Raw genomic sequence first — 22,697 nt, forward strand, 5'->3', positions numbered from 1 at the left:
GGAACAAACACAAAACCAAAAGACATCCCCGCTCCTCACATCCATGACATCCGCTTCGGAGGAAAGGAATGCATTCTTTCTTAAACATTTACCTGTGTTCATGATTAGATAATTGAGCAAAGAGAGTTTGTCCTGCCCCTACTTCTTTGGATGCAAAACTGCAATCATTCTTGCTGGTATGGAAAAGGAATTTCTTCAGAGCCTGAACCCAGGTCTCCTGGATTTCAACCAGGTGCAATAATAGTTGAGCTAGTACACCAGGCTGACTGGGCTTTAATATGTTTCTTCCTTGAAATGCTTCTCTTATATTTCAGACTTCATCCTTAGACAGTGCTGGTGGCTTCTCTGCAAGCATGGAGGCTGTCAGTTATTTTATTTTTCACCGAAACTTCTGATCCGTGGATCACTGTCTCAGAATAAGCCTCCCTCCCTTCCTCTGAACTCTTCTTCCTGTGTATCCAATCAGTGCCAAAACATGAAAGGGTCTGAGTCAAGTCTGGGATCTTCTGTGGAGTTTTACTCAGCGTAATGGGCCTCAGAAAGGAAATCTGAGAACAGTGAGTCAGGACTGTTCCTTCTCAGCCTGGATCACACAATGCAAAATGCTTTGCTTGCCAGGTCAGTTGATAGAAATTTCAGGAACAGGGGAATATGCTACAGTTGAAAATAATCCAATAGCCAATTTCAGCTCAAGGCCTCTTTGTGTGAAAATGATCCCCTTTGACTTTGCTTGCAAACAGCAAGAGCATTACGAACTGTCTTTTGCATTATGTAAAACAGCATGAGAGAGCCTGAGGTAGCTTTTGCTGTGGTGTTGTAGCCATGTTGGTCCCAGGGTAGTAGAGAGACCAGATGGGTGAGGTAATATCTTTTATTGGACCTAAGTCTGTGGCCCAGAGCTGAGGAAGCATTCTGTGTAAGCTTGAACGCTGGACTCTCTCGCCGACAGAAGTTGGTCCAAAAAATATATTACCTCGCCCACCTTGTCTTTCTGATGTAGCTCTTGAAAATTTCAGGTAATTGTATTTTTAGACCTTACAAATTGGCTGTTAATTTTTCTACTTGGAACCTGAGATTGTCTTCATTAAATGTATTGATTCCCTTTACTTGTTAAAGAAGTTGTGTATGTTTTTTTTTTCCTTCCCCCAGTAGGATTTTCTTTAACTTTTTAAAATTCCATTTTGGAACCTAAGAAAGAAGAGGCTTTTACCACATCTTTGTGTTTAGCTTAATTCTCCCTTGCAGTACAACAGAGAGCTATAGTTCAGTCCCTTGATGTCTTGCAATGGCTAACGAGGGGAAACAGTATTGGAACAGTATTTTTGTTTGTTTGTTCATTGGGAAGTCAAGACAGCTGCTGTTTAGAGGAACTTTCATCTTTCTGTTCCATGGCAGTTTAATGACTACAGTGCTTTCATCTCGTTAAACTTCAGGACAATTACAGGTCAGCATCCAGAGACTATAACAACACAGACGCTGCAGGGATCACAGCCTCAAATTACTCGCTGTTGCTTGCTTGCAAGTCAGTCTTTAAATACATGTGCTCGATTCCACCTGTTTCCTGGTTTAACTTTACTAAAGGCAGGCACTCATTAAAGAAAGGTCTCCTTACCATATTTAAAGCTATGTGGTCGTGAAGGCATTCCTCTTGGGACTGATTCTGCTTTGGAGGCATAGAGGCTGGAGCGGATCTGACCCCAGCCCAAACAATGCCCAATTAAGAAATGGATTGAGTATACAAAGTTCAGCCCTTGGCTGGAGGCCAGGTGTATTGATCAGACCCTCTTTTCTCTGGGATAAGTTTGTAGTGACTGGATCTACTCAGAACAAAGGCAATAGTAAATCACCAGGTCAGGCAAAGGAGCTGGAAGTTGATGTGAGAGAAGATATTGATACTACAGACAACAGGCATTTAGGATCCTGTGCTGAGAGCTCCTTTTGATATATTGAGGCCTATTTAGTGGTAAGGGGAGGGGAGAGCTTGCTTTTTGGAAGGCTACTGCAAAGAAGGCAGAGAATTCTGTGGTTCTACTGTTTTCTCAGCTGTTCTGCCGCTCCTCCATAGGAGTGTGATCTCAGATACAAGAGCAGCAGAGAGTGGCTATGAAAGAATATAAGAACACACATTGCCCAGCACCCAGGAGAACACAACACAGAAATCTGGAGAGTGAATGTGAATGATGGGGACTGCATGTGATTCATACTGAATGCATGAACCACAAGGCAAGCACATGGGAGTATAATGCCGCAAAGATGCCACAACTAGAAAGATAATGTAGGAGTCATCAGTTAGTGCTGTTACACATGGTCTTACAAGATCTTTTTCTTAGCATTTGGCCCCTGTTCAGTCTTGGACGCATTGTTGCTAGTTTTGTGACATCAGTACCTTTTGATGGAGCAGTTACAAGCAGCAGGAGAGTTTGCTCTCTGTCTTAATCTCTGTAACTCATGTTAATCCTTGGTACAAATTTTCTTCCCAGGAACCAGGTCTTGGCATTTGAGCTGTGATTCCTGAAAGAGGAGATTGCCTTGCCTGGTGTTTGTGACCGCCTGTTTTCAAGGGCTGTTGTTAATTTTACACTGAATACAAGTTGCACTAAAAAATACCCAGACTCCACCTCATTGATTTCTCCTCCAACAGAAAACTGATCTGCAAAGCCCAGCATCTGCTAGCATACCGCAGAAGGGCGAAGATGGTGCCTACCTTCTAGGTCATTACACAGTGCTCCCCTCCAAAAGCTTATGCCACTAGAAAGATACACTGTCGGAAATAGGTCCCAATAACATTTGTCCTTGCAAAATATTAAACCCAACTATAAAAAACAGTTGTGCTATACGGTCCAAAAACTGAATGAGGAAAGAGTCTGATTTTATTCAGACCTCAAGCAAGCTTTCTCGTGTAATATGCTCATCCACTTTGGGGTACTCAAATATGTGTCCCTGCAGATCACAAAGCCTGCACATACTGAACCCTAATGGATAGAGGGGATCAATAGAAAAGAATATGAGGGTGAAAAGTAAAGTGTCCCTAAAGATCTTCTACCAGGGTTACTAAAGATGAATTAAAGGAATTGAGGATGTATAGAAAAGGCCATTTGACTACTCATAAGATGATATACAAGTAGCCAACTGACAAAGCAGTTAAAGCAATATTCTGCCCTTGCCATCCCTAAGCAGTGGGGTAATGGAGAGCAGAAGGTTCCTTAGCCATTCTGCCTGGGGACAGCAAGTTTGGGAGCATTCCTTGTGTATCAGCAGTTGTCATAAATATAAAGGGAAGGGTAACTACCTTTCTGTCCACAGTGCTATAAAATCCCTCCTGGCCAGAGGCAAAACCCTTTCACCTGTAAAGGGTTAAGAAGCTAAGATAACCTCGCTGGCACCTGACCAAAATGACCAATGAAGAGACAAGATACTTTCAAAACTGGAAGAACAAAGGGTCTGTCTGTCTGTGTGAAGCTTTTGCCGGGAACAGATCAGAAATGCAGCCTTATACCTGTTAGTTAGTAAGTAATCTAGCTAGAAATGTGTTAGATTTCCTTTTGTTTAAATGGCTGGTAAAATAAGTTTTTAACCTAAGCTGGTAAGAATAAGCTTGGGGGGGTCTTTCATGCAGGTCCCCACATCTGTACCCTAGAGTTCAGAGTGGGGAAGGAACCTTGACAGCAGTCTTGGGACATCACCCATAAACCAGCAGAACATGCTTCCTGGGAGTCATGTCTAATACTCAATGGAGCTGCTGATCCATTGCTTGTTTTAATTTTCACAGTAGAGGACATTGCTCCCCATGCCCTTGTCCTGCTGTGTGCAGCCATTCTGGACAGGCAAAAATTTTGTCCTTAATGCAGAACATGAGTGGGGGCAGTTCACAAATTCAGAAAGCATTTTAGGCAGGATTTTTTTGCAAGTTCTAGCAGTACCTGCATTAATACAGAGAGATCATAAAAAGTTATTGTCAATGGGGAATCATCAAATAGGGCTGTTTCTAAAGGGATCGGTACTGGGTCTGATGCTATTCAACATTTCTATCAGTGATCTGAAATTAACTATTAAATCACAGCAGATCAAATTTGCAGATGGCACAAGGATTGGTAGAGTGGTCAATAAGGATGAGGACAGGGCGGTCATGCAGCGCGATCTGGATGGCTTGAGAAGCTGGGCCCATTTAAACAAAATGCATTTTAATACAGCCAAAGGTCATTCAGCTATGAACAAAGAATATAGGTCATACCTACAAAATGGGGGACTGTGTCCTGGAAAGCAGTGACTCTAAAAAGGATTTAGGGGATATAATGGTCAAGTAACTCAACATGCATGATGCTATGGCAAAAGAAGGTCTGATGAGCTCCTTGGAGGGTCATGAGCCTGTTTAGGGAGGTGATTTTACCTCTGTATATGGCATTGGTGAGACTGGTAATAGAATCATATCTTCTGGTGTCCACATTTTAAAAAGTATGTTGAAAATTGCACAGGATGCAGAGACATAAAATGATTTGAGGGCTGTAGACAACGCCTTACAGTGAGAGACTTCAAGAACTCAAACTGTTTAGGTCAGCAGAAAGAACATTGAGAACTGATTTGGTTATGGTGCATAAGTACTTTCACAGAGAGTAGATACCAGGTACCGAAAGGCTTCTCAATCAATGTAGAAAGGCAGAACAAGAAACAAGACATTAAAACCAGACAAATTCAAATTAGAAATAAGGCACACTTTTTTAACGGTGAGGGAGATTAAGCATTGGACCATATTACCAAGGGATGTGGTGGATTCTCCAACTCTGAATGTTTTCTGATCAAGATTGGGTGCCTTTCCGGAAGACATGCTTTAGCAAAACACAAGTTATTGGGCTTATTACAGGTGTAACTGGGTGAAATTTAAGGTCCTGTGTTATACAGGAGGTCAGACGAGATGACCCAATGGCTCCTTCTGGCCTTAAAGTCAATGAACCTATAAATATTATGTGTGGGCAGTTTGTTATAAAGATATGTTGCCCTAATATATCCTGGCACATACCCTCCCCGCAATCTGTAGCTACAAGAACATCAACCTGGTACTAACATCTCACAGCAGTCCCATGCTATGGTTCTCTCTGTAAACAGAGTCAGCATGTCCTCTTTTTGCCCTATTATTATTGAAATATTTGGCTACCTAACAAAGGGATCATTAAAAGGCAAGTCAGAAAAGATGGTGAGAAAAGCCCCATAAAACACTAAATCAAACCTGCAGCTCTATTGGCGTAGAGCACTCCTACTAAAAACCATACTTCACACACTTTGCAATCATTAACAGGTCACTCAACCCAACATCTCAACGAAGCAGGTAAGCACTGTACGATTATCCACAGTTTACAGATGGGGAAAATGAGACTCAGCGAGGTTCAATGATTTGTCCAAGGTGGCACGCCACATCATTTCAGACAGGAATAGAACCTAACTTCCTGACTCCCAGGTCTGCGTTTTATTCATTAGATCATGCTGCTTCCTGATGCCTGCCCTCATTAGTCACAGGTATAAAAGGAGCACTTACAGCTTTTCCATTTTCGAGCCACGTGACAGTGGGAATGGGAATGCCTGTTGCTGCGCACCGCAGAGTCACCACAGACCCAAAGGTGACATTGTGGGATTCAGGAGCCTTCAGGATTCTGGCAAAAACTGTTAAGAAGACAAAGGTACTAGTTAAGTGACTATTTAAAGATGAAGCTCAGACACTCTTCCTCTTCAGTAAATCTTGAAAGAGGTGGCAGTCCAAGCCCTACAGTGAATAAAAACATTGCATACATTCACTTGTAAATGAGAGCCCTTTTTTGTCCCCCCAAGACTGTCATCTTTACATACACTACACAATACTAGCCAAATTTTGCCTTCCGATTTTTGTGGGCAACTCCAACAAACTGCAGAGGTGCATGTGCAAGAATTTGGAGGGCAGAGTTTGGTGTAGTGGGATAAACCCATGTACAGTGCATTGATGTGGGGCAATTTACAATAAATGCACTACAAGCCGTTTCTGCATGGCATAACCTGATCTCTTGTCTACAAATAGTGAAACCTATTTTAAGCTATTGCCCAAGGAACCAGCAGAAATCAGTCATGCACACCATTAACAAGGCATGGGGGAGGTGCCTTTCACTAAAGTTCAGACAGAATTGTACTGGGAACATTGGAGATAGGGTCTTACCACAGAAAATCCCCAGCTCCTGAAATTCTCCACTCCCATCGTATTATCCCCCAAGGGAGGAGTGGCTAGCATTGCACCGAGAGGCAGAATTTGCTGAGGTCAAGGTTCTATGGGAAAGTAGGGTCGAACCACATGGATCCAAGAGCAACCATGAGCTGTCTCTCTGTCCCCACACAGCTCCATACCCTGTCCACGCCCAGTGCTGGCAGCATGTCAGCTAGTGGTCACAAAATAGGAATTTTTCTGCAGTAATTTTTTACCTTTTTTGGAAGAAAAATCCAAACTGAAATATTTAGATTCTGAAATGCCACCCCATTGTGTGTGCCACCCCAATCTCCTTGATTGTCCAGGCTCCCTTGTCAGATTAATCTCCCCTGATGCACTATGGGTACCTCTGTTGGCAAGGGGAACTAATGTATCATGGGGGTCCCTGAACCTGGTGCATATTGGGAGAGATTCGGCAGGGCTCCCCAGCCAGACTGAGAGGAGAATGGGCTCATGAGATTTTCCCAGTTGAAATATTTTGGGTTTTGGCCCCAAATTGAGAATATTTTTAAATCACTCCAATAGGCGTCAAGGAACCCACAGGTTAAGAACTGCTCACAGGAGACCATGTCATACTATCAGGTTTTAAGTGGAAATCTCCACTGAAATCATCAGGAACTTCTACTTAAAAACTGATGGCATGAAATCATTAACTTGGGGGTGCTTTTAGTAGAGTAGGATTCACAGTATGAGACAAAGTTCCCAACAACCTTATGTACCCCAGACTCCGAGAAGCTTGCCAGACATCCACCTCATACCCCTAATAACACCAAGTTCTCTCCTGCCATTATGACCCAACAAAGTCTTAATGTCAACTGACAAGGGGGTGCAAAGGGGTACAGGTTCTGGTAAGTACCTGGTTCTGTAAGTACATTCAAGTTCATCAAAGAATGCCACGTGAGATTTCCAATGAAAGCCAGTGTCACGCTGGTCACCGGTCTCATTGTGAAATGTATGTACATGCACTATGCAAGGAGTTACGTATCAATCAGAAAATTGTTCTTAAGCATGTAAGTTAAGAACAGGTCACCAAAAGGTGATATGTCTGAGTCTGGTTCCTTCAGACAAGAGGTAGGAAACATGTCTCTCCATCAGGATGTCAGTGAAGCACTGTAAGCTAGCACAGCAAAGGCACATTTACATACAAAGTCAAATGTTCATGGAGAGATGTAAACTCAATGAGAAAGGAGCTCACAGGAAAAAACAAACCATGGGGGTATCATTTCTAATAGTACAGACAATGAACTTTGGCGGTATTACTAAAGGGCAAAGAAGACCATGTTATCCAGCGCCAAGGAAGTAACCAGACAGTGTGCTTGCATTCATTAAAGTGGGGTCTCAGCCTGCCTTGGTTGGAAATGCTGCAAAGGACTTTGAGTGAGACAAACTTCTTTAGACAGGAGGTTAACATGCTAGTTAAGTTTAGTCTCTAGAAAGTGTGTTACGATTTTGTTTTATATTTAACCATTTGCTTCCATTATCCTCACTCACCATCTCCTGAATCTCTGTCTTTGACCATAAACTTATTTGTGTTCACTATAAACATATCCCAGTGCTGTAGTGTTAAGCAAAGTGCTGGTCCTGAATTGAATCTTACAAGCTGGTACGTTCTGTTCTTTTGGGAACAGCAGGCCTGGTAATTCTGTGAGCTGGATAAGGGGCCGGACACTGCAGGGAACAGAGAGCGAGGCCTGAAAGGCAGAGGGTGGTGGTTTCAGGGAGCTGATCCACAGCAGGCACGGACAAGACTGATTCATGTTAAGTGCAGGTGGTGGTGAGTAGCCTCACAACCCTGGGTACTCCTGGGGCAGAGGGAAACAGGACAAAGCTAATGGGAAGGGGGGATTGGGGAGGTTAAGGGGGGAAAGGGCAAAATGAGGGAAATGTTCCCCACCGATCATATAGACTTCCTACTCCTACCTCCTGCAAGTCCTTCCTCCTTCTACCCCTATAAGAACACCAGTTTTCTCCACCCCCTTCCCCAACAATCCCTCTTCCAGACTCTGCCCACACACCCATCCCAGCAGCTCCTGGCTCCTTCCAATACCCTGGTCCCTGCTGGTTTCCTGAATGCTTATTATGGGGGGAGTTGTAATGAGGCCCTGAGTTCCTCCCAGATCCCTTTGCTTTGAGGTGAGCTGGAATAGGTTCCTGCTTCCTCCCCCTGCTGCTGCCACTGACTGAAGGACCCAGAGAGGGAAATCAGTGGCTCGCTCTCACCATGAAGGAATGTCACACATGGATCGAATCTGCACGTATTTCAGACTCTGGGAGCACTGGCTCACAAGATTACCAGACTGGATCAAACCATCTAGTTCAGTATCCTGTCACCAAGAGTAGCCAGGAGTACGGTACCAGAAACCCCCCAGAAGTCAATTATGAGATAACTTGCCCTCAAGGAAAGTTTTCTCCTAGTCCCCCATAGTAAGAGTCTGGCTTATGCCCTGAAGCATGAGGGTTTACAGCCCTTCTTGTTTATTTTTAAACAATATTTACTATAATAACTCTGGGTATTCCAGTTATTCACAGAAATGTCTGCTCTTATGTGAATCCCGCTGAGCTCTGCAGGGTAAGAGACAGGCACGGAACTTGTGGGGATTCCAATGCATTCAGGCTGTGCTTGCAGGTCTTGCAAACTCTGCTGCTATTGAGATGGGGTTGATGGACACAGAACACTGAATGCGTAATGTTTGAGCATGATTAAGGTCTTGATAATGGCAGTTATGCTCTGGGTTGCATTAGGGGCTGGAGGAAAAACCCCCTGCCCTAGGCAGAGCTCAGGAAAGCTTGGTGCCAGCCCTCCCAATAACGTAGTCATACATGGAGACTGTGAGCCAGCTCTGCTAATCCTCATGGATGTAGGAAGATGCGGCCAAGGCTTCGTCTCTTCCTTGCCCTTTCTGCTCCAAGAGGGCACTAGCAAGAAGTTGTCACTATATACAGGAGACTTGGACACTCCCCTAGTCTTATGCACATGGTCATGATCCAACAAGGGTACGTCTACATTGCAACGGTGAGCGAACCTCCCAGCCCGGGTAGACAGACTCATGATAGCAGGGCTTGAGCTAGAGCTAGTAGGTTTCAAGCTAGGTGCTTGACTTTTGGCGTGCTAAAAATAGCAATGTGGATGTTCTGGCTCAGGCTGGAGCTTGGGCTCTCAAGCCTAGATACTTGGGTGGAATTGAGAGCCTGAGCTTCCTCCTGAGCTGGAATGGCCAGATTGCTATTTAGTGCACTAGCTTGAGCCTGGCTTGTACAAGTCTAGCTACCTGGGCAGGGAGACTCGCTCCCAGCTGTCCTGTAGACATACCCCAACAGTCTGGCCCTTTACTATATAGTCAGTAGTGTGTCTCCATCTTCTACAAACTCTCTTCAGTGAGTGCTGTAGAGGTCTTTTCTTCTGAAAGACCACATACATACAAGACTAGCATTTACATGAAAAGAATTTCCTTATTCATGGTCTTGGGAAGGTAATTTGAATGCATTATCTTCCTATATCCTTGAACCTGATGTTTGCGCTGTATATAGAAATGAGCACTTGTAAGACACAGGTTTCATCTAGTTTCACAGGACCTAAGTTAGCTATTTACATTTTGCTCTGGTTATGCAGGCTTGGCAGAATTGGATTTTTTTTGTATAATTTTGATGGATAATATTGATGTTTATTTTTAAGTATTAAGATTTCTGTCGATTTTAAATTTTCACAATCGTGTAAAATAGTTTTTAAGCACTTTTTTTACACGTTTATTGATTTAAATTTTCACAGTTATGGGAAGTTACGAGGGGGGTGTCAGACAATTATTTAATAACAGTGTATACACAGATTTAAAAGGTTAAAGATTTATAATTTTTAGTACTGTCGCTTAATTGCAGCAAGCTCATGCAATTAACTCAAAAAGATTAATCGCAGTTTTAATCGCACCATTAAACAATAGAATACCAACTGAAATTTATTAAATATTTGTGGATGTTTTCTACATTTTCAAATATATTGATTTCAATTACAACACAGAATACAAAGTGTACAGTGCTCACTTTATATTTATTTTTATTACAAATATTTGCACTGTAAAAATAACAAAAGAAATAGTATTTTTCAATTCATCTCCTACAAGTACTGCAGTGCAATCTCTTTATTGTGAAAGTTCAGCCTAAAAATGTAGATTTTTTTTTTGTTAGAAACTGCACTCAATAACCAAACAATGTAAAACTTTAGAGCCTACAAGTCCACTCATTCCTACTTCTTGTTCAACCAAGTTTGTTTACATTTACAGGAGATAATGCTGCCCACTTCTTATGTACAATGTCATCTGAAAGTGAAAAAAGGCATTCACATGGCACTTTTGTAGCCAGCATTGCAAGGTATTTATGTGCCAGATATGCCAAACATTCATATGCCTCTTCATGCTTCGACCACCATTCCAGAGGACATGCTTCCATGCTGATGATAAAAAATGCGTTAATTAAATTGTGACTGAACTTCTTGGAGGAGAATTGTATGTCTCCTGCTCCATGGTTTTACCTACATTTTACCATTTTTTTTTTTTTGTGTGTGTTCTGGTAGTCTAGGATGATGACCCAGCATATGTTTGATTTAAGAACAGTTTCACTGCAGATTTGACAAAACATAAAGATTTCTAAAGATAGCTATAGCACTCAACCCAAGGTTTAAGAAAATGAAGTGCCATCCAAAATCTGAGAGGGATGAGGTCTGGAGCATACTTTCAGAAATCTTAAAAGAGCAACACTCTGACGCAGAAACTACAGAACCCAAACCACCAAAAAAGAAAATCAACCTTCTGCTGGTGGCATCTGACTCAGATGATGAAAATGAACTTGCGTTGGTCAGCACTGCTTTGGATCGTTATCGAGTAGAACCGATCATCCACATGGACGCATGTCCTCTGGAATGGTGGTTGAAGCATGAAGGGACATATGAATCTTTAGTGCATCTGGCACATAAATATCTTGTGGCGCTGGCTACAACAATGCCATAAGAACACCTGTTCTCACTTCCAGGTGACATTATAAACAAGAAGCGGGCAGCATTATCTCCTGCAAATATAACCAAGCATTTGTCTGAGTGATTGGCTGAACAAGAAGTAGGACTGAATGAACTTGTAGACTCTAAAGTTTTACATTTTTATTTTTGAATGCAGTTTTTTTTGTACATCTCCATTTATAAGTTCAACTTTCATGATAAAGAGATTGCACTACAGTATTTGTATTAGGTGAATTGAAAAATACTATTTATTTTGTTTTTTTACAGTGCAAATATTTGTAATCAGAAATAAATATAAAGTGAGCATTGTACACTTTGTATTCTGTGTTGTAATTGAAATCAATATATTTCAAAATGTAGAAAATGTCCAAAATACTTAAATAAATGGTATTCTATTATTGTTTAACAGCACAATTGTGCAATTAATCATAATTAATTTTTAATCACGTGATTAATGGCTATTCGTTTTTTAATGGCTTTTCAGCCCTAATAATCGTTAAAATATCACATGTCAAAATATACAGTGTAAATATCATTAAATCAAACTCTAAGTTCTCAAGAAGCATTTTTCTTACTTTGCCTATCTGTAAGCATAGATTATCATCTATGGAAATACTTTCTGTCGGTTTGTGTGTATATGGTATGAAATTGGCATTTATCGACATTGACCTATAAAAATCTAATCCTCCCAAGGCTATGGTAATTGCAGCTTTACATATGAGCAGTCTTTTTTTTTAGGATTCCTTGGCAATCTATATGGGATACAAAAGTCTTTTCACAGTGGAGAAATTCCTCTGCAAGCTGGAGCACTTAACATGCAGTCAGATATTCCATTGATGCAGTCTGTCCTACTATTACCTGGGGTTCTTTCATCTCCCCGTTCACTACTATCCATAAATCCTGGAGCTCTCCCTAGAATACGGTTGTTTTGAAAAGCTATTACCTTGCTAAGAAAAAACATGCTTTGATACTAGACACTGTAGCTTAGAAGCCGAAGGCTTATTCCTCTGGATGAGCATGCTGTGGTTTTATCCCTTCTTCCTGCACAGAAATGGAATTGTCTGATATTCATCTCAGAGGGATGCTGTACCACTACTGACTCCAGATTGTACCCACACACAGTGCCACACATCCTGATTGACTCGGGGGGAGTCCAATTTGCATAATGACAGTACAGCCAACACTACTGCCAACCCTAAAAATTCGTAAACCGTGAGGTCAGGAGCCAAAAAACCATGAGATCGATCTTTAAAAGTGTGAGATTTTAATAAAAATAATACAGTTGGATTCTTTTTATTTCCTGTCTAGTTTCTGAACCTTTCAGGTGTGCTTGTGTCACATTTTCAAGCTTTGCTTTGCAACCAGAAACTTACTTTTTAAATAAATGAAAGCTGAGATTCTCCTATAGTCTCACAAAGTCACTTGCCTCCAGGAGCTGAGGCTGTAAGAAAAACACCAAGTATCACAAGACGCATAATAAAATCGTGAGAGTTGGCAACGCTGATTAATAAAATCCTGTACTCTGACTGGCTGCATGACATTATTGGTGGTGGTGGTATGTGTGTAAGAGAGAGAAAAATCAAGCAGATTCCATATGGAATCCATATGATCCATGTTTAATCAGAGTCCACCTCTGCTGCTGCGAGTCCCTGATCTCGCTTTATTGAAGAATCCATTTGGACTGTGAGCAGGATCTACTCCCCTAATGTCAGCTGCAGAGATTGTGCTTCACTTGACCAGTTCTGGGGATTGGCATGAAATTAATGACTACATGCAGTTCTACACGGCAGTCGTGGTGATGCATGTCCATACAACATAATGTATGATGTTTTTTCAGACATGGTATTTGCAGAATTACTGGGATTTCATGCAGATTAATTGGAAATGTCAGAGGGTAAAAATGTCATCGTTTACATAGCTGACCTTTCAAGAAAAAGCTAACCCCAAGTCTTGTTGTCTCTGACCCATCTCAGTTTAAATTCCTCAGAAAGAATTAATGAATGTGATGGATCGGGATCTAGATGACTGTACTTCTTATTGTCAAGAAGAGTGACTGACTTTGCAAAATATTTATATGTTTTTATGAAGCATCTTGTGGGGCATGCACAAACAAAACCAAACCAAAATCGCCCAAAGTCCTCAGTGGAAAGGAGGTGCTTTCAATCTATTTATTGCACTTTGTGTATAAAACGACTGGTGGAAAATATGTGGACATAGGCCAAGATTTAAAAGAAATCAGTGCCTAAAGTTAGGCTCCTAAATCTTGTTAGTCATCCAAATAAAAAGAGCCCCCATGTTGCCACCTCTCGTGATTTTATCCCGAGCCTCTTGATAGTTGATGTTTTTTCTTAAAGCCCCAGCTGCTGGAGTCAAGTGATTACATGAGACTCTCAGCTTTCATTTTTTATAAAAGAGTAAATTTTTAGCCCTCGTGGCTGCAGACTGAAACCTGAAACCAATCAAGCCCTATATTAACAAAGGGCCAGATCCTGTAGCCTTTGCTCATGCAAAACTCCCATTGATGACAGTAGGAGCATTCTGTTTTAAAGGACTGGGGGGTCAGGTGCCCCACTTGGAAAAGAAGGAAACGAAAAGTCAGTCCGCATATCTATTCAAGGGACACCATCATATGACCTAACCACATCAGCCAGACCATCAGGGGCTCATACACCTGCACATCTACCAATGCAATATATGCCATCATGTGCCAGCAATGCCTCTCTGCCATGTACATTGGCCAAACCAGACAGTCTCTATGCAAAAGAATAAATGGACACAAATCTGACATCAGGAACTATAACATTCAAAAACCAGTAGGAGAACACTTCAACCTCCCTGGTCACTCAATAACAGACCTAAAAGTGGCAATTCTTCAACAACAAAACTTCAAAAAGAGACTCCAACGTGAAACTGCAGAACTGGAATTAATTTGCAAACTGGACACCATGAAATTAGGCCTGAATAAAGACTGGGAGTGGTTGGATCATTATAAAACCTAATTTTCCCCATATTAATTTCCCCCTACTGTTACTCACATCTTCTTGTCAACTGTTTGAAATGGGCCACTCTCATTACCACTACAAAAGTGATTTTTCCTCCCTTGGTATCCTACTGTTAACTGAATTGTCTTTTTAGACTGACCTCCCACTTGATATGGCAACTCCTATCTTTTCAAGTGCTGTGTATTGATACCTGCTACTGTATTTTCCACTCCATGTATCTGATGAAGTGGGTTCTAGCCCATGAAAGATTTATGCCCAAATAAATATGTAAGTCTCTAAGGTGCCACAAGGACTCCTTGTTGTTTTTGCAAGGAGTTTAGTCATTCAAATTTGTGAGAATGTGTTTTAATCTTTTCATGACATAAAAAATTTTGTGGCTGTATTAAAATCCTATTGTTTGGATTGGATGATATTTACTTCATTCTCAGAAATGAGAGCAGCTGGCCTAAGAACAGATGTCTCCTAGTAAGCCTGTAGCGATATAGTACATCATTTAGCAGGGCTGTAAAACAAAGGAGGACATTTATTAGGGGGCTTGGGATGAAGCTTAGTGTGCTGGCCTGGTTTATGACGGGCCAGATTTAATTTCTCATTAATACAAGTAAGGAATTCAGTATTTTCCATTTTTGAAATAAATTTGAGAAGTCCTCAAATTAGCACCCCCAGCTTGGCAAATCTTAATGTAGATCCCATTTCTTAGAACACGGGGTCCCATCTGGAGGTTGTCTCTTCAGTGGTAGTGACAAACGTTTTCTTTCCTGTTAATAAAGACATTTTTTGTGGAGGGGGTGTGTGGGTGTTTGTGTGTGTGTGCGTGTGCGAGAGAGAGAATTAACAGCCTTGGAGATTGAAGTCCCCTCTGTTTAACTACGGACCTGGTACAGCATGGGGACAGGCAGTGCCAGATTCTCTGCCAGTACAATAGGAAAAATTCATCCCTGACTTGACTTCAGTGGCATTGTACCCCATTATACCAGGACTGAGTGTGAGAGGGTAGTTCAGTCTCCATGACCTAGTGTGCCCTTGGCTTCCCAGCTGCCAACCAGGGTGCCAGTTACTTCCAATAGCAGTGATGTGTCCACTGTGATCCGGACTGAGATATATCTAAGGATGTTCATTATTTATTACACTAGATTTTCACAACAGCTCCCATTTAGGTACCCAAGTGAAACTGCTCAGTGCTTGAAAATCTGGCTTCATTTGGCTGCCTAAATGGGAACTGAGCCCTTTTGAAAATACATGTAGTATTTTCCTAGTACATGTATTTCAGTACTGCTCAGAGTCCCCAGTCAGGATCGAATCTGCGCTGAAGAAATATAGACACAGCCCCTGCCCCAAGGCGCTTACAGGTTAAGAAATATAAAGATTTTCTCCATCAATCCATCTCCTGCTTTGCCCTGGAATGAAGTCATATTCTTCTGGTCATATATTATATTAAACTCCCTAGTTTATTGCCATGGAAATAGTTTTGCTCTCACCACTGTGGGCCTTATTTTGAAATATACCTCAGGTTTCATGCTCCCAGTTTTGTCTCTGTACATAATTAAAGGAAACGTTTTATGGTTATAAATAATTGCAGGTGCATTCTTTGGCATGGGAGGTCTAGGGCAAAATTTTCAAACCTGGCACCTAAATCCATATGGTAGAAAAATAAGTGGCCTAATTTTCAAAGGTATTGAGCTCCCACGCATTACAGCTCTTGAAATTAGTGTTAGTACAACACTTCTGGAAATCAGGCTTCCCATTTAGATGCCTAGGTATGGATTTAGTTGCCTAACTTCAGGCACCCACTTTTGAAAACTTGCCCATAACTACCTTGTTGCTAAAAAATGTACTTGCAAGATTTTGCACACACAACATTTTCTATGGCAGAAAAAAAAACTTTGCTGAAGGAACACTAAGAGGAGAAACTCTACTGGGAGGGAAAATCCCTCTTTGAACAGGAATATATCTCATTTGTTCTAACAGAAATGAGGATAGTATGAAAGATATGTAACTGTTTATGAAGTGTGTTTATTTGTGGTATATTTTTAAAGCTCTCTCTATTTTGGTAGCTCATCTTTAAGGGCTGGCTTCCCTGCCATTCCATACACAGTCAATACAAATACTCATCAACAACCACATACCACACAACAGAACCACTAACCCAGGAACTTATCCTTGCAACAAAGCCTGTTGCCAACTGTGCCCACATATCTATTCAGGGGACACCATCACAGGGCCTAATAACATCAGCCACACTATCAGAGGCTCGTTCACCTGCACATCCACCAATGTGATATATGCCATCATGTGCCAGCAATGCCCCTCTGCCATTTACATTGGTCAAACTGGACAGTCTCTATGTAAAAGAATAAATGGACACAAATCAGATGTCAAGAATTACAACATTCATAAACCAGTCGGAGAACACTTCAATCTCTCTGGTCACGCAATCACAGACATGAAGGTCGCTATCTTAAAACAAAAAAACTTCAAATCCAGACTCCAGCGAGAAACTGCTGAATTGGAATTCATTTGCAAATTGGATACTATTAATTTAGGCTTAAATAGAGACTGGGAGTGGCTAAGTCATTATGCAAGGTAGCCTATTTCCCCTTGTTTTTTCCTACCCCCCCCCCCCAGACGTTCTGGTTAAACTTGGATTTAAACTTGGAGAGTGGTCAGTTTGGATGAGCTATTGCCAGCAGGAGAGTGAGTTTGTGTGTGTGTGTGTCCCCGGGGGGAAAAAAAGGGGGGGGGGTGAGAAAGCCTGGATTTGTGCTGGAAATGGCCCACCTTGATTACCATGCACATTGTAGGGAGAGTGGTCACTTTGGATGAGCTATTACCAGCAGGAGAGTGAGTTTGTGTGTGTATGGGGGTGGGGGGGTGAGAAAACCTGGATTTGTGCTGGAAATGGCCCACCTTGATTACCATGCACATTGTAGGGAGAGTGGTCACTTTGGATGAGCTATTACCAGCAGGATAGTGAGTTTGTGTGTGTGGTTTTTGGAGGGGGGTGAGGGGGTGAGAGAACCTGGATTTGTGCAGGAAATGGCCCACCTTGATTATCATGCACATTGTGTAGAGAGTTGTCACTTTGGATGGGCTATTACCAGCAAGAGAGTGAGTTTGTGTGGCGGGGGGGGGCGGAGGCTGAGAAAACCTGGATTTGTGCCGGAAATGGCCCAACTTGATGATCACTTTAGATAAGCTATTACCAGCAGGACAGTGGGGTGGGAGGAGGTATTGTTTCATGATCTCTGTGTGTATATAAAGTCTGCTGCAGTTTCCACGGTATGCATCCAATGAAGTGAGCTGTAGCTCACGAAAGCTCATGCTCAAATAAATTGGTTAGTCTCTAAGGTGCCACAAGTACTCCTTTTCTTTTTGCGAATACAGACTAACACGGCTGTTACTCTGAAAACAGTCAAAACTGTTACTGAAGCCAATGTAAGATTCTGGAGGAAGTTTTAGCAGAGCTAGTGCTGTGGTGGGGTATAGATTGGGAATCACGAGATCTGGGTTCAGTTCCCACAGACTTCACACTTGATCTTAAGCAAATCACTTACTCTCTCCCTGCCGTAGTTCCCCCATCCGATTGCTGCAGAGGTGCACGTGGATCGGACTGAGACTTCTCTTAGAGGAGAGTCTACTGATAGAAATTCTCTAGGTTTTCGTCAGGAGGAGAGGATGGAAGAGGATAAAGTATGGGCCAGATCAGACGAGAAACATTCACATAAAGAATCTGACCCATCAGAAAAGGGAAGACAAATAAACAGTGACAAGTTTTTAAAGTGCTTGTACACAAATGCTAGAAGTCTAAGTAATAAGATGGGTGAACTAGAGTGTCTCGTGTTAAAGGAGGATTTGATATAATAGGCATCACAGAAACCTGGTGGAGTGAGGACAATCAATGGGACACAATCATTCCAGGGTACAAAATATATCGGAAAGACAGAACAGGTCGTGTGGGGCGAGGGAGGTGAGTGGCACTATATGTGAAAGACAATATAGAATCAAATGAAATAAAAATTTTAAATGAATCCACATGTTCCATAGAATCTCTGTGGATAGTAATTCCATGCTCTAATAAGAATATAACAGTAGGGATCTATTATTGACCACCTGACCAGGATAGTGATAGTGACTGGCAAGGTTCCTTCCCCACTCTGAACTCTAGGGTACAGATGTGGGGACCTGCATGAAAAACCCCTTAAGCTTATTTTTACCAGCTCAGGTTAAAACTTCCCCAAGGTACAAACTATTTTACCTTTTGCCCCTGGACTTTATTGCTGCCACCACCAAGCGTCTAACAAATATAACAGGGAAAGAGCCCACTTGGAAACGTCTTTCCCCCAAAAATCTCCCCAAGCCCTACACCCCCTTTCCTGGGGAAGGCTTGATAAAAATCCTCACCAATTTGCATAGGTAAACGCAGACCCAAACCCTTGGATTTCAAGAACAATGAAAAAGCAATCAGGTTCTTAAAAGAAGAATTTTAATTGAAGAAAAAGTAAAAGAATCACCTCTGTAAAATCAGGATGGTAAATACCTTACAGGGTAATCAGATTCAAAACATGGAGAATCCCTCTAGGCATAACCTTAAGTTACAAAAAGACACAAAAACAGGAATATACATTCCATTCAGCACAACTTATTTTATCAGCAATTTAAACAAAACAGAATTTAACGCATATCTAACTAGATTGCTTATTAACCCTTTACAGGAGTTCTGACCTGCATTCCTGCTCTGGTCCCGGCATAGGCAACACACAGACAGAGAGAACCTTTGTTTCTCCCCCCCCCCAGCTTTGAAAGTATCTTGTCTCCTCATTGGTCATTTTGGTCAGGTGCCAGCGAGGTTATCCTAGCTTCTTAACTCTTTACAGGTCAAAGGGTTTTTCCTCTGGCCAGGGGGGATTTAAAGGTGTTTACCCTTCCCTTTATATTTATGACAGTGATGATGAAATGCTAAGTGAGATTAGAGAGGCTATCAAAATAAAGAACTCAATAATACTGTGGGATTTCAATTATTCCCATATTGACTGGGTACATGTTACCGCAGGATGAAATGCAGAGACAAAGTTTCTCAATACTTTAAATCACGGCTTCTTGCAGCAGCTGGTACAGGAACCCACAAAGGGAGAGGCAACGCTTGATCTAGTCCTGAGTGGGGCGCAGGATCTGATCCAAGAGGTGACTATAACAGGACCGCTTGGAAATAATGACCATAATATAATAACATTTAGCATTCCTGTGGTGGGAAGAACACCTCAACAGCCCAACACTGTGGCATTTAATTTCAGAAAGGGGAACTATGCAAAAATGAGGAGGTTAGTTCAACAGAAATTAAAAGGTACAGTGACTAGGGTGAAATCCCTGCAAGCTGCATGGACACTTTTCAAAGACACCATAATTGAGGCTCAACTTAAATGTATACCCCAAATTAAAAAACACAGTAAAAGAACTAAAAAAGAGCCACCGTGGCTTAGCAACCATGTAAAAGAAGCAGTGAGAGACAAAAAGGCATCTTTTAAAAAGTGGAAGTCAAATCCTAGTGAGGTAAATAGAAAGGAGCATAAACACTGCCAAATTAAATGTAAAAATGTAATAAGAAAAGCCAAAAAGGAGTTTGAAGAACAGCTAGCCAAAAACTCAAAAGGTAATAAGAAAATGTTTTTTAAGTACATCAGAAGCAGGAAGCTTGCCAAACAACCAGTCCAGCCCCTGGACGATCGAGATACAAAAGGAGCACTTAAAGACGATAAAGTCATCTCAGAGAAACTAAATGAATTCTTTGCTTCAGTCTTCACGGCTGAGGATGTTAGGGAGATTCCCAAACCTGAGCCGTCTTTTGTAGGTGACAAATCTGAGGAATTGTCACAGATTGAAACGTCACTAGAGGAGGTTTTGGAATTAATTGAGGCAACACGGGACCAGATGGCATTCACCCAAGAGTTCTGACAGAACTCAAATGTGAAATTGTGGAACTATTAACTATGGTTTGTAACCTGTCCTTTAAATCAGCTACTGTACCCAATGACTGGAAGATAGCTAATTTAACGCCAATATTTAAGAAGAGCTCTAGTGGTGTTCCTGGCAATTACAGACTGGTAAGTCTAACAGCAGTACCGGGCAAATTAGTTGAAACAATAGTAAAGAATAAAATTGTCAGACACATAGAAGAACATAAATTGTTGCGCAAAAGTCAATATAGCTTCTGTAAAGGGAGATCATGTCTTACTAATCTATTAGAGTTCTTTGAGGGGGTCAACAAACATGTGGACAAAGGGGATCCAGTGGACATAGTGTACTTAGATTTCCAGAAAGCCTTTGACAAGGTCCCTCACCAAAGGCTCTTAGGTAAATTAAGTTGTCATGGGATAAGAGGGAAGATCCTTTCATGGGTTGAGAACTGGTTAAAAGACAGGGAACAAAGTGTAGAAATAAATGGTAAATTTTCAGATTGGAGAGGGGTAACTAGTGGTGTTCCCCAAGGGTCAGTCCTAGGACCAATCCTATTCAACTTATTCCTAAATGATCTGGAGAAAGGGGTAAACGGTGAGGTGGCAAAGTTTGCAGATGATACTAAACTACTCAAGATAGTTAAGACCAAAGCAGACTGTGAAGAACTTCAAAAAGATCTCACAAAACTAAGTGATTGGGCAACAAAATGGCAAATGAAATTGAATGTGGATAAATGTAAAGTAATGCATGTTGGAAAAAATAATCCCAACTATACACACAATATGATGGGGGCTAATTTAGCTACAACTAATCAGGAGAAAGATCTTGGAGTCATTGTGGCTGGTTCTCTGAAGACGTCCACGCAGTGTGCAGCAGCAGTCAAAAAAGCAAACGGGATGATAGGAATCATTAAAAAAGGGATAGAGAATAAGACGGAGAATATCTTATTGCCCTTATATAAATCCATGGTATGCCCACATCTTGAATACTGCATACAGATGTGGTCCCCTCAACTCAAAAAAGATATACTGGCATTAGAAAAGGTTCAGAGAAGGGCAACTAAAATGATTAGGGGTTTGGAACGGGTCCCATATCAGGAGAGATTAAAGAGGCTAGGACTTTTCAGCTTGGAAAAGAGGAGACTAAGGGGAGATAGGATAGAGGTATATAAAATCATGAGTGATGTGGAGAAAGTAAATAAGGAAAAGTTATTTACTTGTTCCCATAATATAAGAACTAGGGGCCACCAAATGAAATTAATGGGCAGCAGGTTTAAAACAAATAAAAGGAAGTTCTTCTTCACACAGCGCACAGTCAACCTGTGGAACTCCTTGCCTGAGGAGGTTGTGAAGGCTAGGACTATAACAGGGTTTAAGAGGGAACTGGATAAATTCATGGAGGTTAAGTCCATTAATGGCTATTAGCCAGAATGGGGAAGGAATGGTGTCCCTAGCCTCTGATTGTCAGAGGGTGGAGATGAATGGCAGGAGAGAGATCACTTGATCATTACCTGTTAGGTTCACTCCCTCTGGGGCACCTGGCATTGGTCACTGTCGGTAGACAGGATACTGGGCTGGATGGACCTTTGGTCTGACCCAGTATGGCAATTCTTATGTTCTTATGTTCATCTGTACAATGGAGATGAGTATGAAAGTATGAACTTTCTCCTATCCTTTCTCTGTGTTGGTTGTCTTTTTTTAAAAATATTCCCTTGCTCAAAAATAATTTATGGATTTGATGCAGAAATTATTGGGTAAGGTTCTCTGATCTGTGTCATACAGGATGTCAGACTTGATCTTAATGGTTCCTTCTGGCCTTAAACTCTATGAATCTTGTCTATTTACATTGTGAGGTCTTTAGAGCATAGATTGCTTCTTACTATGTGTTTGTGGAGTGTGACAGATGTGAATTCTGGGAAGCGTAAGGAGTTCAGAAGAATATTGAAATGTGCCAGAGAGGCATGGAGTTTTGGGACAATAAGTGTTAAGCGGGGGGAATCCCTGAGGAACAGTTGATCCAAATTACACAACTCTGATTATATAAAAGCACAGCCTATTTTGTATCTAGGGCCTGAGGAGAGAGCCATCAACTGGCAATTGATTATCTGGTCTTGGAGACTGGAGATAAAAGGCCCAAACTGTATCAAGAAACGGCTCAACTGTCCAGTCAGGGTTCTGGTTCCTGATCCAAAAACTGACATGAACATGTAATCAAGTGGGCAAACCCAGTTGTGGAATTGGAAAGAGTGACACCTACCAGACCCCTCAGTTGGAGATGAGGTAGGTAGCACGCGTGTAGGCTCTTTTATTGTTCTTAATATGTTTTCTCTGTAATGCTTTTACCTTAAGAATCAATGTGCTTGCTAAGAACGAGCTGTGTGGTAACTTTTAACTGCTGCAATACACTGGTTAGAGTCCTCAGAGAGAAAGCAAAGCACAATGTTGGCCTTCGGTCTGACTGGCTTGCTGGGGATATTCACAGTGTTAGGCAGCCTTAAAACCTGTCAGGAGGGAGAAAGACG

The 22,697-nt window shown here is 41.6% G+C and overlaps 1 protein-coding gene across 4 annotated transcripts in view; it reads right to left on the reverse strand.

Moving 5' to 3' along the window:
- The window catches only part of MUSK (muscle associated receptor tyrosine kinase), an 86,083-nt gene that overhangs the window by 31,590 nt on the left and 31,796 nt on the right, over nucleotides 1–22,697 (reverse strand). For 3 of the 4 annotated variants that reach the window (XM_073346293.1, XM_073346292.1, XM_073346291.1), the window contains exon 6: nucleotides 5,528–5,652. In XM_073346293.1, the coding sequence (XP_073202394.1) occupies nucleotides 5,528–5,652 (125 nt within the window). Of the gene's footprint in view, nucleotides 1–5,527; nucleotides 5,653–21,759; nucleotides 21,767–22,697 lie in introns of all 4 variants that reach the window. The other variant, XM_073346294.1, reaches the window with a different exon arrangement.

Source organism: Lepidochelys kempii, chromosome 5 (genome assembly GCF_965140285.1).
Source record: "Lepidochelys kempii isolate rLepKem1 chromosome 5, rLepKem1.hap1, whole genome shotgun sequence".
NCBI lineage: Eukaryota > Metazoa > Chordata > Testudines > Cheloniidae > Lepidochelys > Lepidochelys kempii.